Raw genomic sequence first — 26,014 nt, 5'->3', positions numbered from 1 at the left:
GAAGTGCAGTTATCGTGATACTTTAAATAAACATACTGTACATATATTTTTAAAAATGACTTTCTTTTGTCTAATGAAATATATAGCACAGACAGCAACAATATACTTAAACATGTTCTACTATCTATTCACAGACTCCTCTTAGATACCAAAACTCCATATATTAAGGAAAGCCATCTTGACATGCTTGTTCTATGTCTTGGTATAGGCAAACTAAAATCCAGTATTTTTTAGGCACAAACTCATTTCTGCAGATACATACCAACATTATGCCTCAATAATATTCATTATCAAGCAAGATCTGTTTATAACCAGCTGTTGACTTTAGACATTTGTTCATTCAAAATATGTTCTAAATGCATTGTGAAAAACATCTTCCTTAGACTTGCTTCTGTATCACAAACTATATAGATATCCATTCTGTGGCCTGTTAAGTAAGCAGGACCAAATTTCTTTGGGCCACCTTTAAGGTCCCAGAAACAGTATTCCAGCAAAATAGATCTAGTAAACTGTAAGCATTGGCTTCTTTCAGTTTGCCAAAGATTTTCTGGACTGTTGTGAAATACGGAAATTTTGGCAAACATTTTTTAGTTTAAATGTAAACTTTGCAAGGGAACATCCAAGCATTCTACTTTCTGGAAGAAGAATGAAAAGTCCCTTTATTGTTGAAAGGACATCATGCGGAATCAGACTTTAAAGAAAATAGAGTACTAGTAAGCTAAATTGTAAGTGGTCCTAGAAGATATGAGTTGCTTCTACATAGAGGATTCTTGGAATTACTGTTAAATGTTACGGGTCAGCTGTTCCATCTTGTTCTTTCATAACATAGGGAAAGAAAGAAGATGAAGAACTGATGGCAAAGACATGGGAGTATTATAGATGGACCTTTCAGGAAAATTATATGAATGTGGTAGAATGACTCTCTGGAATCATCCATGGAAATGAAGATTAGGGGTCTCAGTTTAGAATGGCTTAGAATAAATAGTAAGAGGCATGAACCAAAAAAGGCATTGTAGAGAAGAAACAGCAGTTGGAAAATAAAAAGAAAAAATGCTACTCAGTATTAATCCATTCCCTGATTAGGTGGTCTATAACTTACAGCCATAATCACTGTATAGTAATAGTCTAGTTTGGGAAAAATAGTTTTAACAGAGATACATTTCAGGTATGGTATGGTGCAGTTACTCATAGACTAGTTCAGTGGGCTTTCTCCAAAGTCAAGGTGCATAGGTTTGAAGCCTCAGAAACTGTATACAAATACATTTTAATTACATACCTATTGTGATAGAAACCTCTCTTCCTAAGCATCCTTCTCCCAATTTGTAATATAGAGGTAATAGGATTATTCCAAAAATACAGCAAATGAGCAGATTATAATGATCTGGAGGCCAGTTGAACCAGAATTACTTTGGCATCATACCCCCCCAAAAAGCAGTAAACTGACCCTTCAGGCATAAAGACAAGAGCTACTGTATGCTATTGGCCAAACATGGGGAGAGCGTGAGTGAGGATGTTTCAAACATCCTGGACAAGCATAAAGAAAAGAAGTAATGTAGATGGCAAAAAGTTAAAGTAAGTTAAACAAGCAGGTTAAAATAAATTGAAAGAGGAAAAGCAAGAACTGGAGGAGACTAGCATAAAGGAAGGGACTCTGATATGTGGAGGGGGGAAAGGACTGAGGTACAGTGAAGTCAAGGAGGTAGCAGCTTTAGATAAAAGCCTTGCACAAGGGCACATAAAAAACTTCAAAGCCTCTTGCAGCTGGTGGTGGTGGTGGTGATGAAGGAAGAGGAGGAGTGCATGAATGTTGGGTGGGTTCTAATAATGTTATGAGGCTCTCCTTCCTTTGCCATGTATCCCTCCAAACAACATGCATCCATGCTGTACATATGCATTATGCCAGTCCCCTTCCAGGATAAGCAACATTCTGCAAAGTGCAGAAAATGGATAAGAATGAGTATTAAAGTCATGAGATAAGAAAAAGAATGTAGACAAATTTAATTTACATCAACCCCCTGCCCTCCAGTATTGGTGGATGGGGACATTTTGGTTTATAGGGCAAATGGTACAGATCAACTCCAGTGAAAGAGAAATTGCCAAAAATTAAGTGGAGCCATCTATATGAACATTCCTCCACCCAGTTTTGAATGAGCTACATGAGAACTGTATCCACTGTTACACACCCACATTCTTCAAAGGCTTTCTGGAACATACGGGCATCCACATTTGTTGAAAGCAGCCCATAATTGAAGTCCATAGTTGAAAACAGTCCATATTTCAAATGTATAAGTCAACTTTCTTCCTTTCAGATCATTTCTCAATGATCTGCTGCTGAGGAGCAAAAATCTAGTCTGAAAACTCCCTACTTGGCAAAAAGCTACACTGCACAAATTTTGCTCCAAGTTGCAATTTTCCATACACCATTTTTGTCACCACATTGGCCCATAGGTATTGACCTCTACTTCCTGTCATGGCTTTGGTCAATGAAAGATTTCATCTAACGCTTTTAGTAAGACAGAGAAAGTACAGACTAAGGGCTCTTCTGCACAGCAGCAGCCTTAAGTTGCTTGACTCCCAAGCTGGAACTGGCTGGAAATGAAACTAACTTAAGAAATTTCTCTCTGAATTTCAATCCATTTTTTAGCTTTGGCAATGAAGCCAGCCAGATATTTTGTCTGGATAATGGTTACCACGGCCCTTGATTGGTGGATTTTTTACCTCATCCCACCATGCCTGAGAAAGCAAGAGTGTGATTTCCATAGATAGATCTTCTGTTTGGTCCCCCCTATATTGACTGTCCTTAACACCTTCCCATCTGACACATGCACCATGGGACTAGTGGAAGAAACAACAAATCTGTTTTACCTTTCTTCCTATCACTTGGACTTGAAGAAGGAAATTGACAAAATCGCATCTTTTAAAAAGTCCATATTTCATTGTCCACTTGTGAACTTCTTATATAAAAATGTAAGTTTCACCAATTCTTGGGGGCAAAGGGTGGTAGAAGTCCAATGGTTTCCCCAGTCATCTCTTACTAGCCATCACTTGCCCTAACCATTGGCACCCCAATTGCATGTATAAATAAGAAGTACTGAACTGATTCTTCACTGCATCAGTTATTAGAAATATAGCAGGAACCCATGTAATGCCTGAGATCAGCACCGTAGAGTGCAAAGGACAGGTTCAGGCATTATATGGAGCCAGTTTGGTCTAGTGGTTAAGGGGCTGGGCTAGAAACCAGGGGGCTGGGAGTTCTAGTCCCGTCTTAGGCATGAACGCCGGCTGGGTGGCCTTGGGCCAGTCACCCTCTCTCAGCCCAACTCACCCCACAGGGTTGTTGTTGTGGGGAAAATAGGAGGAGGAAGGAGTATTAGGTATGTTCACCATCTTGAGTTATTTATAAAAATAATAAAGGTGGGATAGAAAATACATACATACATACATACATACATACATACATAATAAGGGCATGTTCCCCTCCTTGGATTTAGACATCTCCAAAATGGCTAGGGATGGCAGCAACCAATGACTAGGGATAGTATAGTGACCAATAGGAGCACATGCATTGCCTAAATCAAATTCAAGCACAACAGAAAAACTGCATAGCTGGGCTCATGACAGTGCAAGTCAAAAGCCCTACCCCTGAAGTAGTGCAGAAAAGCACAATTGCAGGCTGAAATAGGGGCGAGCCGAGAGTGATATCATCCATTCAAGCCCTCTGATTGTAACTGCCCCTTTGCTCTTAGCAGGTCATGAAGAAGAATTGTAGGTTACCGGCTTTAGTTGGGCCAGTTGTGACACTCCTTCCTGATGGGGGCTGGGAAAAAGTGCAGGAATGTTTCAGATACACACGAGTTTTTCTCTGTTTACAGTGATCTTTAATACGTACAATAACCTTAATTTAACAAACAATACATATAAAGTTCTATATATTGCAGCTATATTTCAAATACCATTGCCCACATTCTACCAGCTAAGAGATACAGACAATATAGTGACAGAGCCTCATAATCCACAGAGCTTTTTGATGGGCAGCTAAGGAGGATGTCTCTATACATGACAATTCAGAAAGGAAAAAACTTATTGCAGTCATTAACCAGCACAATGTGACAATTCAAAATGTAAGCTCCAGAACAAAATGGAGAAATAGCACAATTTGTTTTATTTGCTAGGTTTGTTGATTTTTTATTTTGAAAATGGTTTTGAGGAGCCAAAATGTTTACTCAAATATCTACTGCTAAGAGCATTTATTTTCTCTAGATTTTTTTCACTGATTTTGTTCTTAAATTTTCCGCTGCTTTTAAACTATGTTCTCCTTGGCAAAGAAAACAATGCCAATCAATCAGGAAATACATATTGACACCTCTGAGAATAAATAATCTATACCTCAATTGGTCATGAGGAAATCTCAACCAGTTACAGATATGAAGGCAAACAGCTAATTCAGGATAATGTTTCCTGAACACATGGAAACTTCTAGTCTTTTCTCAGAAGTCCCTAAAAATAATTGAATAGTGGGAGCTTTTCAGTACTGACAAAAACATTTAACACTGGCATATAGGTAGTCCTTGCTGAATGACCACTCATTCAGTGACTGTTCAAACTTATGAGGGTGTTGAAGAAGGGGTACTTGTGACTGGTCCTCATAGTTGTGGCCATCATAGCGTCCCCATGGTCACATGATTGCGATTCAGGTGCTTGGCAACTGGCTCACAATTATGACATCGCAGTGTCCCATAGTCACGTGATTGCCGTTTGCAACCTTCACTACAAGCTTCCGACAAGCAAAGTCAATGGAGAAAACAGCAAGAGGTTGCAAATGGCATTGCTTAGCGACAGAGTTCCAGTCCCAATTACTGTTGGTAAGGGAGGACTACCTACATTATCTTATCTTCTCAAAGTGGATTACTCAATTCATATGAAAATATCTACATTCGCCCCCTAGTGTCGGACACGGCTAAATGGGAACCTTTACCTTTACATTTATCCATTATCAGGAGAATTAACAAGTCAACTATAATCTCTCTCTCTCTCTCTGTCTCACACACAGACACACACACACACACACACACACACACCTGCAATAGAAGAGAATAGCTCTGGTTTAAACTGTGGAGTTCTTGGTGTTCTCTGAGCTTGGTTGTTTGCAGGCATTTCATTATCCAGCTAGATAATATCATCAGTGTGAATGAGTGTGAGGTTTGCTGCCTATTTATAATGTGGGTATGGTTCTCTCCTTGATGGATCCTTGATTAGGGTATTGTTTTTTGCCTGATTGTCTGGTGTTGATCCCTGCTTATCTGAGTGTTGGCTGCTGGAGGGGATGTGTTCTAGTCTATAAATAGGCAGAAAACCTCACACTCGCACTGATGGTGTTACCTGGTTAGGTAATGAAATACCTGCAAGCAAACAACCAAGCTCAGAGAGTACCAAGAACTCCAAAAAAATGACTGGTTTAGCAAATGAAATATAGGCACTGTATAAAACTTTACCTACTTAAACAAATATCTGCCAGTTATATGATCAAAAATCCTTATACACAGGATGTCAACCCACAGAAGGCCCTTCCCCTTCAGACACAACTCCAGTATTTGTAACAGACAGAAGAACTTTATTTTTACACAAGATTCGTTTAAATCTTTAATCTATACATGGATGCATTGAAATAGTTTCTCAATGCAAATCATTCTTACTAGGCCTGTGAAACAGCTTCTCAAGCTCCAGTCTCTTCACGTGAACTACAAGACAAGGAATACGTTCAAAACATATATTAAACACATAAATATATTTAGTTCAAGCAAATGAGATTCCACATTGCAGTGGAGACAGAAAAGTCTAGAACTGTTTCTTCAGAAACAGAGCACTGTAGCAGAGCACTGACATGAGGATGTGATGCAAATACAGGCTTGTGATATAATATACAAAGAGCGCAGGTAGGTATACATTTATGATCTTTCTGTTCGAAATATGCCTGAAGAAATGTCCATTTCCTTTCCAGGATGTTGATAACGTATGTTTGAAACAAGTAAACACTTTATAAATAACTATTGGCCTTAAAACGGGTCCACCCCACCCCACTACCTGTCCAGACTGAAAAACAATATGCTGTAGAGAATGTTGAACTGTATAGTGTAGTTGTCCATTAAAAAAGGGATAGCAATATCTGAGGGACGCCATGACCCCCATTACTGTGACAACTCTCATTTTGTCCTTAGTTCGGCAATCAGCAAGCACTGGGAAGCAGAACTTGCTACGCTAAAGGGTAACAATGCCAAGCTGACAGCAGCTCTCCTTGAGTCCACTGCCAATGTGAAACAATGGAAACAACAGCTTGCTGCGTATCAAGAGGAAGCAGAACGTCTACATAAACGGGTGAGTTGACACCACTTGAATAGTGAAACTGCTGTAGCATGGCTTAAGGAAAAGTGTGCCTAAAATATTATTATAATAGGTTATCAGTTCATCTAACGACTAACAAAACCCATCCATACTGAGTTTTATTTGCAGTTCTTGAAATGAAATACTGGGGAAAGTTCAAGTATGTCCAGGTGTTCTGTCCCCGTGCTCATCCCCATTACTGAAAGAAATGCCTGAATAGTATAATTATTATACACTAATTAATTATCCCAGCATTTTAATGCCTATTATTATGAGCAGTCTCTAATGCTGTGTCAGTTGTCCCACAACATGATTAACTGTGCCACTGGCGGGGAAGGAGTATATTGTGAGAACACCAAAAAAAGGATTAACCGAGCCAATTAACTAATACACAAGGGGGTAAACTGAACCCAAAATGGAACCCAACATCTCAGAGTTAAATGAACTAGACCTAGTCAGTCATGTCATGGGAACATTTCAATTTGTATATCAAGTCCTCTGAGAAAAAAGAGCCAAAGGGAAAGAATGACTGGACAAGCAAGCCTCTACTAAGCCTGGCAGCACAAAGCAGACCTTCCAAACCAGTGTTTCTCAACCTTGGCAACTTTAAGATGTCTGGACTTCAACTCCCAGAATTCCCCAGCTAGCATGGTTGGGGAATTCTGGGAGTTGAAGTCCACACATCTTAAAGTTGCCAAGGTTGAGAAACATTGTTTGAACACTGACTGGCTGCAGAGCCAAGCCATTCCTACTGCTGATTGCCTGCAAATGGTGAATCAGTCATATACTCATGGAATTGTGGAATTGGAAGGGTCCACAAGAGTAATTTGTTCCAACCTCCTGCAGTTATGATGCAGGAGGTTGGAACAAATTACAACAAACCCTCTTTGGAGGCTTTTAAGAAGAGGCAGGACAGCCACCTCCTGAGGAACTATCCTCAGGAGGTGGCTCCTGCCTCTTCTTAAAAGCCTCCAAAGAGGGTAAAGCCACAGCCTCTTTAAGTACAAGTATTCCTTGATGTGTGACCACAATTGGGACCAGAATTTCCATCATAAGTCCTTGTGATCATAAGTTGAGTCACCACATGACTAGACCTGATTTTACAACCATTTTATGGTGGTCATTAAGCAAATCACCACTATCATTAAGCAGATCATGGCTCGTTAAGTGAATCCAGCTTCACTGGAGGACACTGCAACCGGTCATAAAGGCAAGCCGGTTGCCAAGCGCCCAAAATGTGATCACGTGATTGCCAGGGGGTGCGACATTTTGTGACACTTGGAAGTGCTTTACAGGCTGTAAAGCACCCATTCCGAAGCCTTTGTATCTTCGGACCATTGTTAAATGAACGGTCGTAAGTCAAGGATTACCTGTAGACTGTTCTGCTATTGTATAGATCTTACTTCAGAAAAAAATTCCTTATAGTTAAGCAAAATCAAGATAGCAGCAACTTGTGCCTATTACCTCTAGTTTCTGTAGCAGTGGAGAATAGTTTCTGCCCATCTTCCCTTTGGCACTCTTTTATGTTTCTGAACATGGATATCCTATCTTCCCTGAGTCTTCTTTTCTCCAGACTGAATCTCCCAAGTTTCTTCAGCCTGTCTTCGTAGGGCACATCTTCAAGTCCCTGTATCATCTTTGTTGCCCTGGCTCTGTTCTAACTGGTCAATATCTTTCTGGAAATATGGTGGCTAGAATCGTACATTGTACTCCATATGTACTCCATGGTCTCACCAGGGTAGAGGGGAATAAGGCCTTCACGCAGCTTTGATACAGTGCTTCTTCTAATACACTCTAGAACGGCATTAATCCTTCCAGTGGCAAATTACCAAAATCAACAGTTGAGTTCACACCCTTTCCAATGGAAAACTAAGCCAACACAGTGTCCTTACCCATCAAAAAGCTTAGTGCTCCTCAAACAGCAAAGCCTTTTAAATCTCCCCCTAAGCCTGGGAAATTGACCCTGCTGACCTGCATGATGGCTTGTCTTCACTGTACCTCTACCTGCAGCTGTGGAAAAGAATGCGTCCATGAGTTCAATTCCCAGTAGAAGGTTTGAACCCCATAGAATAACATCTGGCTACCCATGTTAGATGAGTCCTAATAGGACAAAAAGGGTTATGTGCTGCCTCTTGGTGGCCAATTTAACTAAAAGAAGAGCAGTCAAGGTCACCAAAAGTTTGCATAACCCTGCTTTAATCAAATGCCTTATTCTCAGCTTGTTTCTCATAATGCTGTGCATTTACTTGGCCATTGAGAAATGGATCCCTCATTTCAGTTGCAAGTATTTCAACCTTTCCCAACTCAGTATGTTCCAGATGATTCAGTGATTTTGTATAACCATTCAGAAGAAACGTATCCATAGCAATGGCTGTTCAGTATAATTTTTTATAAATATAACATATCACGGTAATTTCCCTCCCTCCTTTATCCAATGAGCATTGATGCTTTGATCTAGATGTTTCAGAAGGAAGACATTTTTTGTATAGTTTTCTAATTACTGTATTATTATTATTATTATTATTATTATTATTATTATTATTATTTGTATTATTCTTACAGGTGACTGAGCTGGAGTGTGTGAGTAGTCAAGCAAATGCAGTTCAAACTCATAAAACAGAATTAAATCAGACAATACAAGAATTAGAAGCAACACTGAAGAAAAAGGAAGAGGTACTTGTTTTATCTACTGATTCATAAAGTAACTCTAGAAAAATGTTAACAATGCAAGGATAATGAATAAGATTAAATGTTTGTTTTAGTTTGGTGTGGCTAGGGTTAATAAATTATCTGTCAGGTTCAGAATGTAAGCTAAGTTTGAACTGCACCAGTACGGAGAACATTCAGCCTCCATTACTCCTTCCTTAGCCCAGTCTCCTACCCGCCCACAATTATGCTTTAAGAAAAGCTTCAGTTTTTAAGTGAAAGCCGTTTTTAAAATGCAGTACTTCTAAAACATTGCAGCACCCACAAACCTAAACACACACACACTCACAGAAACACCCTTGCATCAGTTAGACTTTCAAAAGGCATCCTTTGATACCAATCGAAGCGTCTTAAAATCAACTTGCAGTGCAAGGGGATAATTTTTAGGGGGGATTTTTGGAGGGAAGGGTTAATTCAGCCTTCCTTTCTATGAATTTAGAGAGCCATGCAACCCCTCCGCCCACCTCCCTAGTCTCTTTCATGTAGGGATTACAGTCTTGAGCTTAAGTGTTGCAGTGAAGGGAAAGGGAGGGTGAAAAAAAACATAGGCAAGGTAGATTTGGCTTCAGGCCCACTCATGGCTGGCAGATACCTTCTGACAGATTTCTATAGAAGTTTCATATTCCATTGACTCTGATAGTGCTGAATCTGCTGAATGATTGAATGATTGAAGCATAAACTGAATGAGGTACCAATTCTGTACTGGTAGTCCTCGCTTAATGACCACAATTGGGACTGGAATTTTGGTTGCTAAGCAAAGCGGTCATTAAGCAAATCTAACCTGATTTTATGAACTTTTTTGCAGTTGTCATTAAGCAAACACCATGGGTGTTAAGTGAACCACATGCTCATTAAGCGAATCACTTGGTTCCCCATTGATTTTGCTTGCCAGAGGTTGGCCAGGAAGATTCAAAGTGGTGATCACATGACCACAGGACACGGTAATAAATATGAACCAGTTGCCAAGTGCCCAAATTGTGATCACGTGACCACAGGGATACTGCGACGGTTGTGTGAGGACCAGTTGTAAGTCAGCTTTTTCAGCACCACCGTAAGTCTGAACTGTCACTAAACAAATGGTTGGTAAGTGAGGACTGCCTGTACGGGTAGTCCTCACTTAACAACTATTCATTTAGTGACAGTTTGGACTTATGGTGGTGCTGAAAAAACTGATGACCGGTCCTCACAACTGCCGTAGCATCCCCACGGTTACATGATCACAATTTGGGCACTTGGCAACCGGTTCGCATTTATGACCATGTCCCGTGTGATCACCATTTTCAATCTTCCTGCCCAGCTTCTGGCAAGCAAAATCAATGGGGAACCACATAATTCACTTAACAACCACTGCAAAAAAGGACATAAAATCAGATCGAGTTCGCTTAATGACCACTTTGCTTAGCAACCAAAATTCCAGTCCCAATTGTGGTCATTAAGCGAACCTGAACCCAATACTGTATACAGTGTCTGAGATTAAGCTTCTTTACACGTCTACTCAAAAATACATGGAAATGTGTATCAGTAGTATACGTTAATATTATTGCTGCTCTTGATTTTTACTTTGTCAGTTAGGCTTTTCTCTGTCTTGTTTTTTATATTGCTTTATTTTGTTTTCATAATATTTAACAGTTTTATTTTTTATAACATTTTCAAAATGACTGCATACTGCCCAGAGAATTTGTGCTATTAGGCAGTATAAAAACACAATATCCTTGAACTGGTACTTAAAAATCAGAACATCTTTAGAAATCCTTTTACAAATAAAATGATGGCCAAATGAATTAGTTTTAATAAAGGCACTTTAATCAGGAAGATAAGAATGACCTAAGAGATGTATAGATTTAACGAAATAGATATAGATGATATAGATACAGTTACAGATGTAGCTATAGATATAGTTTAATTGTATAAGTACATAAGAAAGGGATGTGTTATTTCAGGGAGTGTGTGTGTGTATGTTAACAAAAACGTTTTATTGCATCGAATAGAATGTTAATTATAGGACAGCCTACTATCATTATGACCCTATGGACACTAGGACTAAAAAAAGAAAGAGGGAACATACCAATTCGATGAAAAAAAGAGGTGGACACCTTATTGCTGAAAAATGTATTAAATAATGCCAAGGTTAATCTTACTGATGAAATATTTTGAGCATGCTCTTTTTGAAGGCATCAGTATTTGCTTGTTCTCGAGCAACTTGGTTCAGTACCACTGAATTTCCTCCAGTACTTGCGTGGATTTCCATTCATACAGCATGACATTTCCCCTTGCTCTCCTTCCCCTCTTCCCCCTCCATCTTTTAAATGTACTCTGGACGATCAGTAACTCTCAGGAACAGTTTTTGAGGCTGTGTAGGAGAGGCAGAGGAGAGATTACTGCAGTTCCACTGGTAGCTGCTATCCTATGAGCAGATGGACAAAACAAAACAAGATGCAACTCACTGGCTCACATAATATGCTAAACCTTAACTCTGATTGACAAAACACTGCTGTTGTGTTTATATAACATGCCATTCTCCAACAGATAAGACATATTATGCCTTAACATGATGGCCTGGCTCATACAACATGCTGCGGTAATGGATCAGTTCTCAAAATGTGCCTGAATTATAGACTGCACCTCCATTTAGATTAGTTCAGTATTCTGTCTGACCCTGATTAGTGTGACTTCCAGATTATTTTCAATTATTGGGATAGGGTATGTGTGTGTTGTGGGGTGGAATAATAGTTAATAACCAATATGCTAAACTAGTCAATACTTGACTAGGTGACTGATGGACCCTATTGGGTTCCAGAGGGAGCTAGGGGTTATAACTGAGGATCTGCTGTGTAGTCCCACTGAGGACATGGTCACCGCCTGGAATAGGAGGGTGACTGAGACTCTAGACAGGATTGCGCCCATGCAACCTCTCCCAACCTGTGGACCTCCTCGTGCTCCGTGGTATACGGAGGAACTGAGAGGAATGAAATGGATCAAGAGACGTCCAGAGTGTCACTGGCAGAAGATGAAGAATGAATCCAACCGGACACGGGTAAGAGCTGCTATTAAAGCCTACCTTGTGGCAATTTGTGCGGTGAAGAGGCAATACTTCTCTGCACAAATTGTATCTGCAGATAATCGCCTGGTGGCTTTTTAAGGTGACCCATCTCCTTCTGGGTAAGGAGGATTTGGGAGTGTACCTGCAGGGGTGCACTGAGGAATTTGCAGATTTTCTGACAGATAAAATCACTCAGATTTGTTCCCAATTGGATGCCGGCGTGGATAATGGTCCAGTGGAGATGCCTGGGTAGGTTCTTGCCCTGTTATCTGGGAACACTTTGACCCTGTTGTTCCTGAGGAAGTGGACAGGATCCTAGAGACTGTGAGCTCGGCCACCTGTGTGTTGGATTCATGTCCCTCCTGGCTAGTAAAAGCCTTCTGGGAGGTGATGTGTGGGTGGGTACTGCCGGTGACTAATGCATCTCTGGAGGAGGGGATAGTGCCCCAGCCTTTTAAAGAGGCTGTGGTTCACCCCCTCCTTAAGAAGCCATTGCTGGATCCACCCTGATGGGCAGTTTTCATCCTGTCTCCAACCTCCCCTTTCTGGGGGAGGTTGAGGAGGTGGTTGCGCTGCAGCTCCAGAGGATCCTGGATGAAATGGATTATCTGGACCCCTTTCAGTCAGGATTCAGGCCTGACATTGGTCGTGCTTTTCAATTATCTCTGGTGGGAGCAGGATGGCGGGTTTGTGCGACCATCCTTGCCTTACTTGACCTCTCAGCAGCCTTTGATGCCATTGACTGTGGTATCCTTCTGGAGTGGCTTTGGGGGCTGGGGCTGGGGGGCACTGTGTTGTCCTGGTTTACCTCCTTCCTCCAGGGCTGTTTCCAATTGGTGATGATCGGGGGCGAGAGGTCCCGCCCTCAGCCACTCCTTTGCGGGGTGCTGCAGGGGTCAGTGCTCTCTCCACTCCTATTTAACATCTACATGAAGCCACTGGGTGAGATCATCCATCACCATGGGATATGATATCATCAGTATGCTGATGATACTCAGTTGTACATCTCTGTCCATGGTGAGTTAAGCGATGCCTCAACCGCCCTCTCCTGGTGTGTGGAGGCTGTTGAGGTCTGGATGGGAAGCAAGAGTTTGAAGTTAAACCCTGGCAAGACAGAATGGCTGTGAGTTCAGGGCTCTTCAGTTTCCAGAGAATTGCCATCTTTGGTCTTGGATGGGGTTGCACTGCCCCAGACAGAACCTGTGCATAATTCGGGGGGTCTCCTGGACTCATTAGAGGGACATGGTGGCGCTGCGGGTTAAACTGCTGAGCTGTCGATCGGAAGGTCGGCGGTTTGAAACCGCGCGGCGGGGTGAGCTCCCGTTGCTCGTCCCAGCTCCTGCACACCAAGCAGTTCGAAAACATGCAAATGTGAGTAGATTAATTGGTACCTGTCATGTTCTCATTCTAATGTCTGGTTAACATTGTAACGTTTCACATGTCATTCTCTGTTCCGTATCCTTTTACCCGGGGTTTTTCCATTCTTTCGCCCTCCCTTGTTTTGAGGGCTTGGAATGCATGTTTGGGTTTGCGCTCCTGTTCAAGGTTACTTTCCCAGGCGCGTCTAACGGCTTTCAGCACCTGGGAGGGGGAGCGTCCTGACGGGCGACGGGGCGGGACCGGCCCACAAGCAAGGCTTTTAAGTTTGTATTTGGCGCGCTTTTGCTCATTCTCAGCTTTCTCTGTATTTGCATACTATTCCTTTAATAAATCAGTTATCTTTAAGCCCGAGCTTGTGAGACTGAGTATTTGGGTTTAGGCAATCGTTACATAAAGCTGAGAATCATTTTACCCATTTTCCGCTAGCCCCATCCAATCATTGGATAAGAGGGAACGCTAGCGATGACAGAAACTCAACCTCAGCTTCGCGCAAGTGAGGGAAGCGAAGAAGAGCGGGAGGCGGTCAAAAGCCGGCCAGTGCTAACTTCGAGAGCGCAAAGAGCAGCCCGTCGAGAGTTGCGAGATATCCAATTGGACGAGCTGCTGATATCCATGCAGGAGAGTCTCAGGAGTGAACATAGAACTGTCATGGAAAGAGCACAGGGGAGGGGGTCTCCACAATTGACCTGGGAGCACGAAGTCCCCTTGTCACCGAGGGTGGTGGTAACCAACCAACCCTCGGAGGAGCCGGTCACTCCGGCCCGTATGAGGGCATTAGAAGATAAAATGGATTTAATCGTGACGATCCTCAAGGATCTACCCAAAGAGGATCTACCCGGAGAGGCAGAGCCCACCCCGGAGGATTGGGAGGAAGAGCCGTCACAGTACCCCAGGCATAGTACCATGGTGACCCGGGGGAGAAGCAAGACTCGATCAGCCCGTCAAGGGGGGGAGCGAGAGGCAAGACCTCCTAGGGATCGACCACCCATGGGGGCTCGGCGCACGCTGACATTAGCGGCACCGCCACAGCCAGCTGAGCCGGCAAGATCCTTCCCACCATTTGGAGTGAAGTTCGATGGGGATCCCACCACGCTCTCCTTCTTTATTACTAATGCCAAGCACTACATAGAAGATTGGGGTCGAAATTTTCGATCTGAACATGGCAAGGTCAATTTCATTGCCAACAAGCTGAGAGGAAAGGCAGCGGATTGGTATGTGCAACTATGCCAAGCTGAGGCAACTGAGTTAGAGGACTTCGATGACTTTTTGTGGGCACTTAAAGAGCATTTCGAAGACCCCCTAGCTCAAGAAACGGCCAAAAATGACCTGCGGAAACTTTACCAAGGGTCCCTCCCAGTTGCCAAATATGCGTTGGAGTTTAAAGCTTTGGCAGGAAAAGTGGAAGACTGGTCTGAGCCAACAATCATCGAATTGTTCAAGCAGGGGCTTGAACCCGAAATCCTTCGATGGGCTCTGGGTAGAGATGATCCTAAAACGCTATATGGGTGGATTCAGTTGGCGGGAAGCGCAGAAAATGCCCTACGAACCTACGCCCATACCAAAGAGCTTAGACAAACACGTCTCGCTAGAGGAGCGCGCACATCTGGACTTGCCAGCCGCCCTAAACCAAAAACCTGGGAAGAAGAGAGGGAGCAACGGTTCTCCAAGGGTCAGTGCCTCAGATGTGGGAAAGAAGGACATCGAGCCACTTCGTGCCCAAAACGCCGTCCAGAGGAACGACAGACGAAACCCACAGTAAAGACGCCTGCTCCTGCTCCACCACGAAAACTGAAGGCAGCCCTCGCGGAACTGGACCCCCCAGACCTTCCCTTCGGTGAAGAGGAGGAAGAGTTGCAATTCGAGCAGCCGGCGGGAAAAGCCTACCACCTGCCCTGAAGGGCGCCCTAGGGCAGGTGGAAGAAACCGGGCGTAACCATGATTCGGTGAGTGGAAATTTCCCCACACTGACTGTTAAAGTTAAACTAAGCTCAAAAACCAAAACGGTGGAAGTGTGGGCCATGCTAGACTCGGGTTGCTCCCGTTCCCTGATGCACCCTGATGTCGTAGCGGCTCTGGAACTGCCCACGTTCCCTTTGCCAAGACCCATGATTTTCACCCAATTGGATGGAACTATGGCGGGAGGGAAAGCAGTCAATCTTTCCACGGGACTGGTCGCCTTGCAGATGGGCTCCCATCAGGAAAAGCTGCCATTTGTGGTAGCTCCAGTGGGGGGTCCTCTGGTAATCTTGGGGATGCCTTGGTTTGTGAAGCAAAACCCTTTTATCAACTGGCTGCATAGAACTGTGACGTTTGCAGATGGATTTTACAAAGTACCCGAAAAGGACCTACTGGAGGACATGGAGGGTGGAGGGGTAGCGTATACCACTGTGCAAACGCTTCAACCTCTTGAGGGGCTACCCAATCCGTACCAAGATTTTGCTGAAGTATTTGGGGAAAAGGAAGCAGATCGCTTGCCACCCCACCGAAAAACGGACTGTGCCATTGAGTTTTTACCAAATGTAAAATTGCCTCACCCAAAAATATACCCCATGTCTCCCAAAGAGCTTACCACGCTAAGGGAGTTCATTGACAAAAATCTAGCTAGAGGTTTCATTGAGCCGGCAAATTCCCCGGTAGGAGCGCCTGTCCTATTCAGGCCAAAAAAGGATGGGTCATTAAGGCTTTGTACCGATTTCCGCGGGCTCAATGCGGTCTCAATATTAAATAAATATCCTTTGCCCCTGATCAAAGATATGTTATCACATCTGGCCAGAGGCAAAATTTTTTCAAAACTGGATTTGAGAGAAGCCTACTTTCGCATTCGCATAAGGGAAGGGGATGAGTGGAAGACAGCGTTCAACTGTCCTCTTGGGGCTTTTCAATATAAAGTCTTACCATTCGGGTTATCTGGGGCACCTGGGGTTTTTATGCAACTAATCAATGAGGTCTTGCATGACCACCTATTTAAGGGGGTACTGGTATATTTGGATGATGTATTGATTTATACTGAAACCATGTCAGAACATACCCACCTGGTGCGTCAGGTACTGGCTAAATTGCAAAAAGCACAGCTGTATGCAAAACTGTCAAAATGTGCCTTTCATCAGTCGCAAATTGATTACCTAGGGTACCGGATTTCAGCTCAGGGCATTGAAATGGACCCTGCAAAAGTAGAAGCCATCGTGGCATGGGAACCTCCCCGTACCAGGAGACAATTACAGAGTTTCCTTGGATTCTCTAATTTCTATCGAACATTCGCCCAAAATTTTGCGGAAATCGCCCTCCCCCTTACTGAACTATTAAAAACTAAAGGACAGGGCGATACGCGACGTTCAAAGAACCCAGGCGCGCTCCTTAAATGGACTCCCGCATGTCAGCAAGCGTTTGAAGCGCTCAAACAAATCTTTACCACAGAACCGATTTTACAGCATCCAAACCCCTCTCAACCCTTCGTGGTACAAGTCGATGCTTCTGATTTTTCCATAGGAGCAATTCTATTACAAGCTGACCAATCTGGCGCTTTAAAACCCTGTGCCTACCTCTCTCGCAAATTCACGGAAACAGAGAGAAGATGGCATGTTTGGGAAAAGGAGGCTTTTGCTGTAAAGACAGCGTTAGAGACATGGCGACACCTATTGGAAGGCACTTCAAACCCTTTTGAAGTCTGGACTGACCATAAAAATCTGGAAGCTTTAAGCACCAGTCGAAAACTCAGTCCCAAACAGCTGCGCTGGGCTGAGTTTTTCAACCGCTTTGACTTCACCCTTAAATTTATACCAGGCAAGAAAAATTTCTTAGCTGATGCCCTCTCGCGCAGACCCCAAGATGCTGGCCCAGGGCCAACGGTCCAAGGTACCGTCTGGACCGACAAACAATTAGGTTTGGCAGCGGTGACTCGCAGCCAGACCCGAGCGCAATCAACTCCGCCTCCAGCCGCTCCGCCTTCCAGCCGCCCGCCTCTCTTGTCAATTACCTCCGATTTGCAACAACAGTTGCTCTCCCACCTTAAAACAGATACTTGGTTGCAAGCCAATAGACACCTGTTCACTTTCACCGATGATCTTGCCTGGCGCAACGATCGTCTCTATGTACCCGAACCAATGCGAAAAACCATACTCCAGCGCTGCCACGATGACAAGCTAGCTGGACATTTCGGCTACGTGAAAACTTTGCACCTCGTTCGCCGCCAATTCTGGTGGCCAACTTTACTCAAAGACTTAAAGCAATATGTCACGGCGTGCCCTGTATGTGCGGCGATAAAGCGCAAACCGGGCAAGCCCCAGGGTCTCCTTCAACCCGTGGCCACTCCATCTGTCCCTTGGCAGGATATCTCTATGGATTTTATCGTTGATCTACCCCCTAGTCAACGAAAAACTGTCATTTGGGTCGTCAAAGACTTTTTCTCCAAACAAGCCCACTTTATCCCATGCGCTTCTATCCCCACCGCACAACAGCTGGCACGCCTCTTCCTCATCCACGTGTACCGCCTCCACGGTATCCCCGCCCGTTTGGTGAGTGACAGAGGCACACAATTTACGTCACAATTTTGGCGGGCATTTTTGAAACTTTTGGGTACGAAACAATCACTTTCTACCGCCTGGCATCCGGAAACGGACGGATCTACAGAGGCGGTTAATTCTACATTAGAACAATACCTCAGAGCTTTTGTTAACTACCAGCAAGACAACTGGGTCGATCTCCTCCCATTTGCTGAGGTCGCTTACAACAATTCCATTCATCAAACCACTGGTCAAGTTCCCTTTAAAACAGTTTTTGGGCGTGAATTTGTTCCGATCCCTGAACTTCCTCATCCTCAGCCGCTCCCAGCCACCCTCGCTGGCTGGGCAGACTCTCTCAAAGACTCATGGTCTAATATCCTACTCGCTCTCCACCATGCCCAAGCTACCTATAAACGCCATGCCGATGCAAAGCGTTCCCCAGAACCATCCTTTGCGGTCGGAGATCAAGTCTACCTATCAACTAAATTTATCAAGTCCTCACAACCCTCAAAAAAACTTGGTCCTAAATTTGTTGGTCCTTTTTCGATTGTTGCTCAGATCAACCCTGTTACGTTTAAACTTGATTTACCTCACAACCTTAAACGTTTACATCCTGTTTTCCATTGTAGCTTACTCAAACCCTACCTGTCGTCGGACCGTTGGCATCCACAACCCACTCCTCCACCTCCCCTCATGATTGACAACCAGCAACACTTCGAGGTGACATCTATCCTCGATTCCAGACGCCTGCGCTCCGCTCTACAATACCTCGTCCGCTGGAAACATTTCCCTCATCCTGAATGGGTTGCTGCTCCACACGTACATTCTCCTCGTCTCGTAGCCCAATTTCACTCTGCCTATCCTGACAAACCGGCTCCCTGATTTTTTTTGGGGGGGGCAATATGTCATGTTCTCATTCTAATGTCTGGTTAACATTGTAACGTTTCACATGTCATTCTCTGTTCCGTATCCTTTTACCCGGGGTTTTTCCATTCTTTCGCCCTCCCTTGTTTTGAGGGCTTGGAATGCATGTTTGGGTTTGCGCTCCTGTTCAAGGTTACTTTCCCAGGCGCGTCTAACGGCTTTCAGCACCTGGGAGGGGGAGCGTCCTGACGGGCGACGGGGCGGGACCGGCCCACAAGCAAGGCTTTTAAGTTTGTATTTGGCGCGCTTTTGCTCATTCTCAGCTTTCTCTGTATTTGCATACTATTCCTTTAATAAATCAGTTATCTTTAAGCCCGAGCTTGTGAGACTGAGTATTTGGGTTTAGGCAATCGTTACAGTACCGCTTCGGCGGGAAGGTAACGGCGTTCCGTGAGTCATGCTGGCCACATGACCCGGAAGTGTCCTATGGACAACGCCGGCTCCAAGGCTTTGAAACGGAGATGAGCACCGCCCCCTAGAGTCGGACACGACTGGACTTTACGTCAAGGGAAACCTTTACCTTTACCTTTACCTGGACTCATGACTCCTGCTCAAAGAGCAGATGGCAGTCATGGCCAGGAGAGCCTTTGCACAACTGCGTGTTGTACACCAGCTATGCCCATTCCTGGACCAACATGCCCTTCTCTCAGTCACCCACACCCGAGTCACCTCCCGTTTGGACTATTGTAATGCACTCTACATGGCGCTGCCCTTGAAAAGTATCCAGAAGCTTCAGTTGGTTCAAAATACAGCAGCCCGCATAGTTTTGCACAAGCCTAGATATAAGCACGTGTCACCTCTTTTGCGGGAGCTGGATTGGTTGCTGATTTGCTTCTGGGTCCAATTCAAGGTGCTGGTTATCACCTTTAAAGCCCTACATGGCTTGGGGCCAGGTTATTTGCAGGACTGCCTTTCCCCAGTTACATCAACCCAGCCCACCAGAGCCGGGAGGCAGGGTATGTTGTGGGTCTCTTCAGTTAGGGAAGTACATCTAGTGGGCCAAGGAAAAAGGCCTTCTCTGTGGTGGCTCCCTCCCTTTGGAACATCATCCCCCCAGAGGTAGGATTGGCCCCATCCTTGCTCCTTTTCCGGAAAGCCTGAAGATGTGGTTTTGTCAGTGGGCCTGGAGACCCCAAGCTGCTTTGGAGCCAATCAAGTGGCTGATAAGAATGGGTTAGCTGCTGCCGGGGGGTGTCTATTGTGTTTTTATGGTTTTCAATTTTGTAAGCCACCCAGAGTCACCGTGTGTGAGTTGGGTGGCCTTATACATTTGTTTAAGAAATAAATGAATAAATTTTCAAAATTTGTTTGAATGGAATTAAGCTAAGTCAGAACTGAGGTGGCTTCATACAGAGGAGCAGAACGGCAGAAGCTTTCAGTTTTGTTTGTTGGAAAGTCTGTCTAACGAGTAGAGCTTTCAGGCTTGCCTGAGCATGTAGCCCTAAGCTGTGTGATCAGAGTGCTCCATTACACTATTCCCTTAGATCACGTCTTTATGTCCAAATATAGTAGAATCACATATTCTACGCAGAACTATGGGAGCATGCAAACAGATTGTAACCTATTTCTTTAATGGGATTTATATACTAATCTTAAATGCCTGAAGAGCTGCTTGATTAGGATTCAAGGTATTCTCTCTTGAGACTGTGATGACCTCTATACTCTGAGGATGTGAACTGGCAGGAAGTTCAAAGAAGAACTTTGCTGCCTCTAGCAAAGCCTGCTCACTTCCCCAAGAATAAATAATGAGTTGGGATTGCCTTTTTATATCACTCCTGGAGTCTTGAAAGTGTATTATATTTTCTGTGTCCGTAATTGGCACCATATGTTTCAGAGAAGAGTTCAAGATAAAGGTAACACTGAAATTAAATGTTTTCAGGGAAGTTTCTAGCTACTTAGCTGGAAGGTTTTTATTGTATTTCAAAGTGTTGTGAATGTGATGTTTGGTCCTTTTATGAATTCTCCTTCAATTTTTTGAAACCTTTTTGTTTATATCTTCAGAAGTCTTTTTATTAGTGTTCTAACTAGCTGGTAATCATTCACACAGGACTCCTAATGTCTGTCTTCATTTTAAAGTTTGCTTTAAAGTATTGCATTATGGAAAAAGGTCTTAAAGTTTTGCTAGGCATTCTACAAAACATATTATCCACCAGAACTCAGGAAAAGTCTTCTGCCACTTGTTTATACTAGAAATATGCCATGTCAGTCAGCTCAAGGGCTGCACCAGGCTTTGCATGCCACATTGAGAATCACACTCCAAAAGTGGCTGGGGCCAGGATATGAGTTTTGGGAAAATTTTGATTTTTTTTAAAGGTTAAAACAGTTGCCGTAAGCTATTTCATTCATTAAAGGCCTTCCCAACACACAAATAGAAAAAAAGTAAACGTTTTGAACCTCCACCACTCTGTTCTGGAGGTAGCTAGAAGGGTTCTGGGGACGGTAATTGGTAATGGGCTGCAGTTTTTGTACCCCTGATTTAGACCCCTCTCTGTCATTCAGAGTTGTATAATTTGAATTACAGTTCCCCAGTCATCTTCTTTTCTACTATTAAATAGATATTGCTCCACTTTCTAGTAACATGAAATTGCTTCCTTGTTCTCATAATGGGCAGAAGGAATAACCTTGAAGAACTAGAGGAAGATTCGCAGCCAAGACAACGGTCAGATAAAAGAAATCCAGGGCAGAAATGTAATTTGAGAAAGCATCTCAGATAGGCCCCTCTCTAGTTCTCACAAAGATGGAGGGAGGGAGGGGGAAGCATATTCAGATTTGCAAGATTCTGTTACTTTTTTTATAATAAAAGCAGTATTAGCATTCATGACTTTGGTTTCCTAGTCTGGTCTACCTTGGAGAGCTGATACTGTATCTGTCATTGACAAAATGCACTGAAAATTGACAATTGAATCTTACTCATTCATCCAGCCACACATTCATCTACTTGTGCAAATTTTTCGCCATTTGTATATAATGTGCAATCATTTCACACTATTTTTCCTATCAGCAAATCAACCTTGGTCTTTAGTAAATTAATTTTTAAAACCATACTCTTTGAATTGTACAATCTATCTAACATTTGTTGCAAATCACAGATGGGAAAAAAGGATGGATAAATTTTAAGGCATAAAATGCTAGTAGAAAAGTAATGAGTCTGTGTGGTCTGTTGCAAGGAAGGAATTCATGTCAAGAAAAGTGAAAATGTCTGTGTAAGAAGGTGCTTCTACTGGCTTGTTATATGAAAATGAGAGTAGAGTATGTCAGGAGAAACATAAAAGTAAGCTGAATGTGCTAGAAATGAATGAGTAATGAATGAATGTCCATTTAATACAACAGTAAATTATCAATTTTAAAAAAGGCATATTGAAGTGTGGTCATTTAGAAAGAATGAGGATTGTATCGCAAAACAGATATACTTTGAAAAGTAAACACTGAGAGGAAACAGAAGACTACGAAAATTGTGACTGGATTGAGTTGATGGGTCTAGAATTTTAAAGAACAAAGGACTATGTATGAAGAGGCATATAGAAATATTAGACAAGGAAGGATGGTTTGCGAGGATTAAAAGGAATAGAGTGGTTTAGTGCATGAGGTTGATGCTAACTAGGTTCAGATATATTTCTTTTCCTTTTTTTCTTATCTCCTGCTTTAATTTATTTGATTTATTGTTTTTTGTTGCTTACTTAGAAAGGGAATAGTGTGATACATATGTATTCATACATATTCAGTTGCAGTCTTCCATTGTCTTAGGGATCTTCCCTACTGTAAAGTGTGTGTAAATGACTGGTGTGGTTGGCAGCTGGAGAGCTGACTCCAGGTCTTAACATTTCAGTAGCCAGTCTCTCTGTATCCATCAATCAATGAGGTTGAATTGTCCAAGGCTAAAGTTAGTATCTGTATTTTGATCAGTTTGGGTAATACACTGTTTTATTCCCTTTAGGAAATAGAGAAGTTGAGAGAAGAAATTGATAATGCCAGAGAGCTTCAGGCACAAAGGGACTCTTTAACTCAGAAATTACAAGTAAGTAACAGTGGTGGGAGATCTGTGTATGTCTGAATCTAAACCTTGGAAGGGAAAAAGTGAAATCTTATTGTCATATGGAGATGGCAGCATAAATAGCTTTCCCATTACTCCTTTAGTGAACTAACTCTCTTCCTGCAACAGCCACATGATTACTATACCTAAGTAGTCAAGGGGCAGTGAGGTTATGTAACTATGGGAGGGAAGGCTCCTGTGCCTTTTAAAAAATAAGGGCAAGCTGGAGTATCTCAGAAAAGATGGAATACTGGAAAGGATCAAAAACAGCCTTGCACACACTTTCTCAATTATTAAGGGACTACATGAGTCTTCATGGAACTAAGCAAATAAGCAAAACCAAAAAGGAGCCATTTAAATAACTAGCAAGTGCATAATTGGCATTAAAAAAGTGAATAGCAGGAAAAAACTTGTTCAGGATTGGAACCACAAAAGATGGTAGGGTATTTGGATTCCCATGGCACTACCAAACCATATTAATCCCCCTGCACCTTTTATTTCCCTGGTGGGAAACAACCTAGATCCAGTGTATGAGTGTGGACATCAAATTATCCAAAGGATATTGACAGATTAGAACAGGTCCAGAGGATTATATAGGGACCTGAGAACATGATCTATGAGGACAGACTGAATGAACTTGAGAAGTTTAGTCTGGAGAAAAGAAGATGCAGTGAAACAAAATACCAGTGTTCAGAGACATAAAAGAGAGCCATAGGGTGCTATTTTCAAATGGCCTAGAAACTAGGACGAGAAATAATGGATATAATTTGCAATTACCTTGATTATGTTTAAATATAAGAAAAAACATCCTGACAGTAGGATTAGTAACATATCTGACGGTGGTTTGGGGCTATCACTGGAAAAGTTCAAAAACATTGAAGACCAAGTTGGGCCTTGACAACAATACAATAAAAAGTAATACATATGCAGCAATGTGACAACTACCCCCAAAGAACCCCCCCCCCCCCATGTCTGAAAATGTAATCACTGTGTCCGAGTTTATCTACACAGATCACCCATAGCCTAGTAGAGGATGACAAGTTTTAAAGCACTATCCACCCACAGACAGCATCTTTAGATCTTCAGTCTTATACAGGTAGAGTGGCAAGGTGCTCAACAGAGCCCATTCTTCCATCAGAATATCCAAGAATCCCATGTGAGACAGCTCCTCATCTGCTCGCTTGCTCACTCTTCAAGTTCCCTGTCAAAGTTCAACCTAATGTCAGTCAGACTTCACACCCAGACTCAGCAGTAAATCACAGCAAACTCTCAGAGGTGACTAGATAGAATCTTTCCTGCAGGCAAAAAAAAAAAAAGCCTTACATGCCCACTCCAGTGTGAAGAAGCCAGAGGGGCAAGTAGGTGGGCAGGCAGGCCATATATCAGTATAAAATCTGTGCTCCTGAGTTTTAACTCAAGGCTTTTTCTTCCTACCCTTCTGAGTTAACAGATACTTGGCCACTCTCTTGATGGCTTGAGAATCAGCCAAAATATTTCCCTCTAGTCTGGGAATTGCTGGTTCCTGCTTTCAAGTCTCAGACTCATACTGGCAGCTTGAATTACTTGCTTCTTGGTAAGGAGGATGAGAAGATAAAGGAAGGGGAGGACCCAAAGCATTTGTGAGCATATGGGGAAGAGAATGAAAGGGTTTACCAGAGGCGTCTTTTGATGCTGACAAGGAGGTGGATTGTTCTCTTTGGTTTCTGCAGCATCATGAAAGACAAAAAAATGGAAAAAAAGGAAATTTTAATCCATCCTTCTCATCAGAACTAAAGAAGGCCTAGTACTTGCTGAGTGAAAAACATTATGTAAGTTTTTTGTAATAACCGATTTGTTCGGAGGAAGGTAAAGAGACACCAAAGACTTTTAATGCCAAATATAAGTCTATGACTTACATTTGATGACTGGGGAAGGCAATGGCAAACCACCCCACTATAGTCTGCCAAGAAAACGTTGCAAAAGCAGCGTCCCCCCAAAGGGTCAGACATGACTCGGTGCTTGCACAGGGGACCTTTCACCTTTCACATAAGTCTATGAAGTTGAGCTTAACTTGACGGAGATTGACCTTTTCATTCAGTGCTGATTAAAAGTTACATGCTTATGCTTATGGTGAAATGCTGATGTTATTACTCCAAAGCTTGTTTTTCCATGGCAGACAACCCAGATTTCACAGGCAGCTAAGATTAATTCCTACTCGGTGCAATTACCATGTGTAACTATTTTCGTATGATGGAGTTTTTTTCACAGATTCTTAGACTTATACATTTTTATTGATTTGTAGACATAGATGGTTTACATCTCTTTGGCTGAAGTTAGGTTTTGCCCTTTATTCTCACAACTGATTTCTCAAGCTACTTACGGATCTGGACAAGCTACTTATGTAATGAGTGAAGAACTTATGCCCAATTATGAATAACGTGCATATTTACTAGTCAGATGTTGTTCTTGCCTATTTGTTTGACATGAGATAATAGGTCAGTTTACTTTATGGTCTTGAAGAACTTATTGAACAGATGTATAGATGTGAGAAGAAGGGTTTTGCAGAACTATACTTGTTTTGAAAATCGGTTAGAGGTGAATGATTAAAATATATATTTGCTAACTTATTTTAAAAAAATAGGGTGTGCTAAATCTTATTGAGGAAGCAGCTGACACACATTTAGCCTATATTCCCTTCCTAACTGTATCAGAAACACTGATAAAGATAGGTCCCCTTCAATCCATGCTAACCCTGATATAACATGTATGGTGCTTTATCCCAATAGTTATGGGGTATGAACCTTGCTCCTTAGTAGTGAGATAATCCATCAGCTGTATATGGACTCTATGACACTGCAAGGTTCCCTTCTTTGTTGCTACTCAGATTTGGTGGTAATTTGTCACCAAAGTTAAGTAGAAATCTTTGTAAACAATTATTATTTGCCAGGATGCTAAATACTTAGAATTACATGATCTTCAGAATGGACTCAATCAAAGAATTAAATAATTGGATGATTTTTTGTTTGTTTTGTGTATTTGTGTGTATCAGATACAAATAATAAACACACCCACACAAAC

The 26,014-nt window shown here is 42.7% G+C and overlaps 1 protein-coding gene across 1 annotated transcript in view; it reads left to right on the top strand.

Annotated features, from left to right (window-relative positions):
- HOMER1 (homer scaffold protein 1) overlaps nt 1–26,014 on the top strand; it is an 86,451-nt gene that overhangs the window by 58,675 nt on the left and 1,762 nt on the right. The window contains exons 6-8 of the mRNA XM_063295563.1: nt 6,216–6,372; nt 8,941–9,051; nt 22,862–22,942. Coding sequence (XP_063151633.1) covers nt 6,216–6,372; nt 8,941–9,051; nt 22,862–22,942 — 349 coding nt within the window. The remainder of the gene's footprint in view (nt 1–6,215; nt 6,373–8,940; nt 9,052–22,861; nt 22,943–26,014) is intronic.

Source organism: Candoia aspera, chromosome 2 (assembly GCF_035149785.1).
Source record: "Candoia aspera isolate rCanAsp1 chromosome 2, rCanAsp1.hap2, whole genome shotgun sequence".
NCBI classification, from domain to species: domain Eukaryota; kingdom Metazoa; phylum Chordata; class Lepidosauria; order Squamata; family Boidae; genus Candoia; species Candoia aspera.
The sequence above is the reverse complement of the archived record's forward strand: the minus strand, read 5'-3'. Positions and strand labels throughout refer to the sequence as shown.